This window comes from Electrona antarctica (genome assembly GCF_951216825.1).
Source record: "Electrona antarctica genome assembly, chromosome: 4".
In the NCBI taxonomy this organism is placed as follows: domain Eukaryota; kingdom Metazoa; phylum Chordata; class Actinopteri; order Myctophiformes; family Myctophidae; genus Electrona; species Electrona antarctica.
Genome location: NC_136809.1, coordinates 38685081 through 38691611, shown reverse-complemented (window position 1 = coordinate 38691611; position 6531 = coordinate 38685081). Strand labels below are relative to the sequence as shown.

At 48.9% G+C, this 6531-nt stretch overlaps 1 protein-coding gene across 1 annotated transcript in view; it reads right to left on the bottom strand.

Annotated features, from left to right (window-relative positions):
• Window positions 1-578: 578 nt before the first annotated feature.
• The window catches only part of LOC306922397 (glutamate receptor ionotropic, NMDA 2A-like), a gene marked incomplete at both ends in the record, with an annotated part of 199283 nt that continues 193330 nt past the window's right edge, over window positions 579-6531 (bottom strand). The window contains 3 exon segments of the mRNA XM_079499963.1: window positions 579-1217; window positions 1771-2185; window positions 6252-6531. The exon segment at window positions 6252-6531 is cut by the window's right edge and continues 27 nt beyond it. Coding sequence (XP_079356089.1) covers window positions 579-1217; window positions 1771-2185; window positions 6252-6531 — 1334 coding nt within the window.

Sequence of the window (6531 nt, the reverse complement as noted above, 5' to 3'; positions counted from 1 at the left end):
CCACCTCCTGCGGGAGGTCAAGGGTCAAGGCTTCCACTGGTCCTTCCCTGAACGGCCCAACCGTCCCATCCTGTTCTGTTGGACCTTCTATCATGCTGGTCACTCATTGGCTGAGGGCCAGAGGCCACCACATACACACACACAGGCTCCTCCCCATGTCGTCATGACGTCTCTAGGTCGCCTCACTATAGAGGCCCTTTGTGATGAACAACAAACTCCGCTGTAATCAGCATCACACATCAGTCAGAATCAACAGCAGGCAGCATTTTGGTCCATGCCGCTCACCTGTGTGTGTGTGTGTGTGTGTGTGTGTGTGCGTGCGTGCGTGCGTGCGTGCGTGCGTGCGTGCGTGCGTGCGTGCGTGCGTGCGTGCGTGCGTGCGTGCGTGCGTGCGTGCGTGCGTGCGTGCGTGCGTGCGTGCGAACTTCCCAGTCCAAGTCAAACACTATCCTCTCTGTATGCGTCTCTGTATGAGTGTGTGAGTGTGTGTGTTACAGTGAGAATACATGTATACAACATGTGTGTGTGTGTGTGTGTGTGTGTGTGTGTGTGTGTGTGTGTGTTCGTGTGTTTGTCTCTCAGACGTCAGACTCTATGCTGGGCATGCGGCGGTAGAGGCGGGGCCTGTTCCCTCCGGCGCTGGTGGCCCGGGGCCCCGCCCCCAGATAGCTCATTGGCTGAGAGGCGGCGGGCGGGACCATGTACGCCACCACGGGGGGCTCCTGCTGCTGGTACAGCAGCTGCTGCTCCGCGTGGTGCCCCCCCGCGTGCCCCATGACAGTGTGATGCCCGCCGCTGTGGTGGTTGCCCAGCGTCAGCTTGTAGAGCTCGTGGGCCGAGCTCCTCTGTGGCATCCGCACGGCCGCCTGGGGGGCGGCCGCCTGTGCCGCGGGGCCGGCGGGCGCCGGCGACGACTGCATGAAGGGGTTGTGGGACGGCCGGTCGGGGAACAGGCTCTTGGAGCGCCGGGGCAGCGGCATGGGCGCGGCGTCAAGGCTGTGGTGGTGCGAGGAGGGCGAGGGAGACGGCGGGCTGCGGCTGCTGTAGGCGCGGTCCGACCGCATGGTCAGCACATTGGCGTAGCCGCTGCCGTCGTCCAGATCGCTGTCCAGGCCGACGCCCAGCGCCCCGCGCAGGTAGGCGTGCGCCTGGTGGGCCTGGCGCTGCTCGGGGATGCCGTCCGGGAGCACATTCTCGTAGGAGTGCTGGCGGCTCAGCTGGAGGCGCCGGGCCGAGGAAGAGAAGAGGAGAGCAAGGTTATTGTACATTTAACGAAAACTAACATTTTTGTTAAAGCCTTTCTGGGTAATTTCCCTGCTGGTCACTACTTTCCCAGGAGCTCTTAATTGATCGATTTGAACTTCAAAGTGGTTGTGTCAAACACGTTCTGGGCTCGTTACTGCATCAGAGACGGTAATCACTTTGGCAGCTGTCGAAGAGGGGAGGGAGGAAACTGCTGATTATAACCAGTATGCCTTTGAAGTTCAAAGGGATCAATTCAGAGCTCCTGCGAGTTCCCCCTATTTTTTTAAAATGGTATGTTTTGTTATGTTTTTATTACACAATACTTTTTTAATCATGCACATGACAAAAAACCAAAATTAGGAAAAAAAACTAAAACTAACAGTAAACTACTGTTAGTAGTAAACTAAAACTAAGCATTGTCACAAAAAGAAAAACTAATAAAAACTACCCAACCCACTCTAAAAACTAAAAAAGAAAAGTAGTCAAAACTATAACTAAAACTGAAAAATCCAAAACTATTATAACCTTGAGGTGTGCGCTTGCGGCCGGGGAGGAAGGCGAGTTGGGCTCAAAGGGGCTGACCAGCCCGTCGCCCTCGCCCACCATGCTCATCTCGCTCTGCGGGAGGTAGTGCGTGAACATGTCCCCGAGGCCGCCGTGCAGGTGCTGCTGCGGGTGCTGTGTGTGTGCGGCCGCGTAGTGCGCGTGCAGCTGGTCCTCGCTGATGTCGTAGAGGTTGCCCAGGTGGGCACAGGCCTCGCAGCGCGCCTGCGGCGGGGCGCGCACCGCGTACAGGCTGGAGTAGCCGCTCAGCCTGGTGAGGCAGGCACGGCAGTGTTGGCCCGGCCGGAGCCCGCCCTGGCCTCCTCCTCCTCCTCCTCCTGGACCCCCGCCTCCACTGCCGGGGGTCTCGAATGAACCGCCGGCCTTGTCCTTCGAGCTGTAAGAGAGCAGGGCACGAAAACGTGCAAAAACAGATAAACATCATCAGTAGTGGTTCTAAAACATTTTCATGTCAAGGATACGGTTGGTGTTGGGATACGGAATCAGAGGAAACTAGAAAAAGTGCCCTTCTGGGCACAGGTCTCACCCAGGAGGAGAGGTTTTTGTTCATTGTGTTGAGGAAATGCAGAGCCAGATCACTCATAACATCTCTGAGGATAGAATTCTGGATGAGCAGGACATGCAGCATTTTGTACAAAACGGGCCACTCCTGAAAACTTTGGAAGGCAATCTTAGCCAATCAGTGTAGAATCTGAGAAATCCAACAGACTCGCCTTGATCACATGACTACAGAGATCATGTGTACAGATTTGCGTGAGATTTGGATGAAATCTGTGCGACTAACATAAACAATGTGTTTTCCAGAAATCGGCCTCATGGTGGCGCTATAACCGGCAGATGTGGAGGGATGCAGGGAAAATGTTTTTCCATGGCCTCTAGGGAGTGCGCATACATAAGTTGTATACAGATCGATGCAGTTATAGGTAAAAACAGGAATTGCCCTGTTATAGCGCCACCATGAGGCTGATTTGGAAAGAAATTAGTGGCATGTCATCCTCGGCCTAGTGGAAATGTGCGTGCATAATTTCACGGAAATTGCACACTGCGTTTGTGATTTGTGGCATTTTGTTCGAAACGGACCAATCATGTGAGCTTTGGAAGCCAATCTTAGCCAATCAGGATGGAAAATGGGAAATGGTGCAGAACCGTGTTGATCACATGACTATGGAGATAGTGTATACCGAATTGTGTGATGTATAGATACAATGTTTACGAGTAATGTACAGAAATGTGTTTTGCCTAAATCGGCCTCATGGTGGCGCTATAACAGGTCGTTGAGGTCATTGGCATCCAGGGAGTGTGTGTGCAAAGTTTGGCATGGATCGGGCCAACAGTGCCGGAGATTAGCTGGTAACGGACGGACGGAAGGAAGGAAGGAAGGAAGGACGGACACACACACGGACGGAGTGCAAAACATACTCTCTCCCCATGCCTTCGGCCTGGTGGAGACAACTAATCCAATATTGAGGAACTGGAATTGGTTCACACTGGCAGAGCTGGAATGTGGATTTAACGTCTGCACAAGTACAATACCATGTGGTATTGTACAGTACAATACCATGTGGTTCTCAAGGTACAATGCAGACCCCCCAACACCCGTCTGAAAAGATGATGTGCTAGAGACGGCAAAAGCGAGGATTTGTTTCTGTATTTGTTTTCACAAGCCTGGTGCAGTAAAGTTATTTCTGCTCTCCTAGAGCGTATCAGAGAACTGCTAAACGAGTTGACCCAGTCTAGAATATTTTGTCTAATGCTTTCCGCCTAACAGGCTGTACTAGGAAGCTCCAGAAATCGCATATAAAGCGGATGTAATTTCCCCACTTTTGTTTCGTCTGTGCACTAGTTGCATAAATAACTCCTTCTGGAAACTAAATGAGTTGGTCGCACGGTACCCTAGGGCTAGCTCGCTGCTTAGCGGAAATGGAAATAGCAAAAAGATATTTTAAATAGATTTTAAATAGATTTTCATGAACATTGTGTTGTTGTGACTGGTTGAATACCCCCTCTGGTCTGAGGAGCAGATGACGTCCAGTCAACGTTTTTTTAACCGGGTGCAAATACAGATGGTCTATGTAGCATTTCATCTCTGTTGGATGGAAACCTCATGTGTCAAAAACCTTTACTTTTCAGTACTCAGATTCAAAAGCATTAAAAGAAGCAGATCGACAAGCTGTAGATCTGCTACTTTTGATGTGTTTGTGTGAAAAAACACAAAAATATATACTGATATACTGATTAGTCAAATGGACGAGGGAGTCTGATTCAGGATCACGATTTATTGGGAGAAACCAAGTACAGTATATGTTAAATCAGACATTAAGCACCCCCCACAGCCCATGGAATGATCCTCTATTCATTGCATCATTTATCAGAATTATTCAACTGCCAATCAATCAATCTCTCATGCACAAAAAGAAAAAAAAGGGGGGGGGGAAGTATCATGTTTCTGAGAAACACGGCTTCAAAGTTATGTGGAGGTTTTTTCTCGGTCCCTGCTCAAAATACCTCCCTGGGAAAGTTATGTCGAGGTTTTTTCTCGGTCCCTGCTCAAAATACCTCCCTGGGAAAGTTATGTCGAGGTTTTTTCTCGGTCCCTGCTCAAAATACCTCCCTGGGAAAGTTATGTCGAGGTTTTTTCTCGGTCCCTGCTCAAAATACCTCCCTGGGAAAGAAAAAAATTAGTTTTGAATTATATAAGATTTAGTTAATGCAACAAATTAATAATGGTGGATTTGCTCCTCCAACATTTACTTTGAATCATAAAATTCTGAACACATTAAAAAGAATAAAACATAATTAAAACTTAGATTTGGGGTGTCAATATTCTATCCTCGACGTAGAAGCGTCACTTTGCCTGGAGCAAGGACACGAAGGAGTGACTTTTTGAAAGTTAATTCATCATCAGCCAGTCTGGTGCAATGCCGCCGCCCCAGTCTGGTGCAATGCCGCCTCCCCATCCCTTGAGCATGGCTACAAGGATTAAAGATGGAGTGCCGTGATTCTTGTACTTTTTCTGTTTTGTATGTGTCTATGGAGTTAACATTACTCCATTGCTTATTACTAAGTCTATATACCCCCAGGTGTGGTTAGAATATTCTAATGTGTCTTCCCTGTATATTTTGGTTTCTTCCTGAAAGCTGAAAGAAAGCCTCAATTGAAATACACCACTAGTGACATCATAACCATACCATACCTATATATATATACCTATATATATATATATATATATATATATATATATATATATATATATTGTTTGGGAAGCTGTACGGTAGTGAGAAGATGAAAGCGTGTGCAGACTGTCTGGCAGATCCTTCCACTTCTCTCTCATCTCCTCCCACAGAAACAGAACGTTCTTCTTTCCAAGAATCTAAGCACATTGGGAATCTGTCTTTATAGGCTTTTAATGAGTTCTGAAGACGCGGGTAGCCCATGGATCTCTTCCCACCACCACTTATGGTATATGCATTTAGGAGGCTCATAGCTCTGAGTGTGCGAATGGACCCGCAAGGCTCCATTTGGTTCCATTCATACACTCTCTGAGTTACAGACCTGTAAGTGTCCATTTGGCTCCATTTGTACTCTCTCTGAGTTACAAACCTGTAAGGGTCCATTTGGCTCCATTTGTACTCTCTCTGAGTTACAGACCTGTAAGGGTCCATTTGGCTCCATTTGTACTCTCTCTGAGTTACAGACCTGTAAGGCTCCATTTGGCTCCATTTGTACTCTCTCTGAGTTACAGACCTGTAAGTGTCCATTTGGCTCCATTTGTACTCTCTCTGAGTTACAAACCTGTAAGGGTCCATTTGGCTCCATTTGTACTCTCTCTGAGTTACAGACCTGTAAGGCTCCATTTGGCTCCATTTGTACTCTCTCTGAGTTACAAACCTGTAATGGTCCATTTGGCTCCATTTGTACACTCTCTGAGTTACAGACCTGTAAGGGTCCATTTGGCTCCATTTGTACACTCTCTGAGTTACAGACATGTAAGGGTCCATTTGGCTCCATTTGTACACTCTCCGAGTTTCAGACCTGTAAGGGTCCATTTGGTATCCAATCAATCATTTACTGTAGTTGGGGATCTCCTAGCAACCTAGAACCACTGGCAAAGAGTGCCATCTATCGTAAACCTCTGGAAACACCATATAGGACGTCTATAGACTATTTTGGCAGTGTAGCGTTGGATTTGAAAATGTGACATCACTGGCGAAGCATGACACTTAAATAAAGAATCAATCAATCAAAAAATCAATCATGTTCCAATCGTGATCACCGGATAATCAGAAATGACCTCCGAACATCGCCGATCTGTTCAAAACCACGGACAGCGCTGCAGTTTCAGAGAGCGTGCAAAGGCTGCGGCTAATACAGAAGCTAATGGCTATGGAGAAACAGTGCTGGCTTTTTTTACTTGGCTTTTAATCCTGTGCATGGGTCAGTACCTGCTGTGTTTGTAGGTGTTGTACTTCTTGTCCTTCAGGGAGTGCAGGTCGGCCTCGGCGCTGTGGCTCTGGTGCAGGAGGCTGGCGTTCAGCTGCAGGATGGGGGCGTCCGCCCGCTCCGCAGACCCCTGGTGGGGGCTGTGTGCCCGCGTGGTGTGCGAGTGGCCGCTGTCCGGAGGGAACAGGTCCGGGGGGTAACCACTGTGGTCGTCACTGGAGCCCCCCTGGCCATCCCGCTGGTACAGAGGGGCCGAGTGGATGCTGGCCTGGTCCGAGTCGA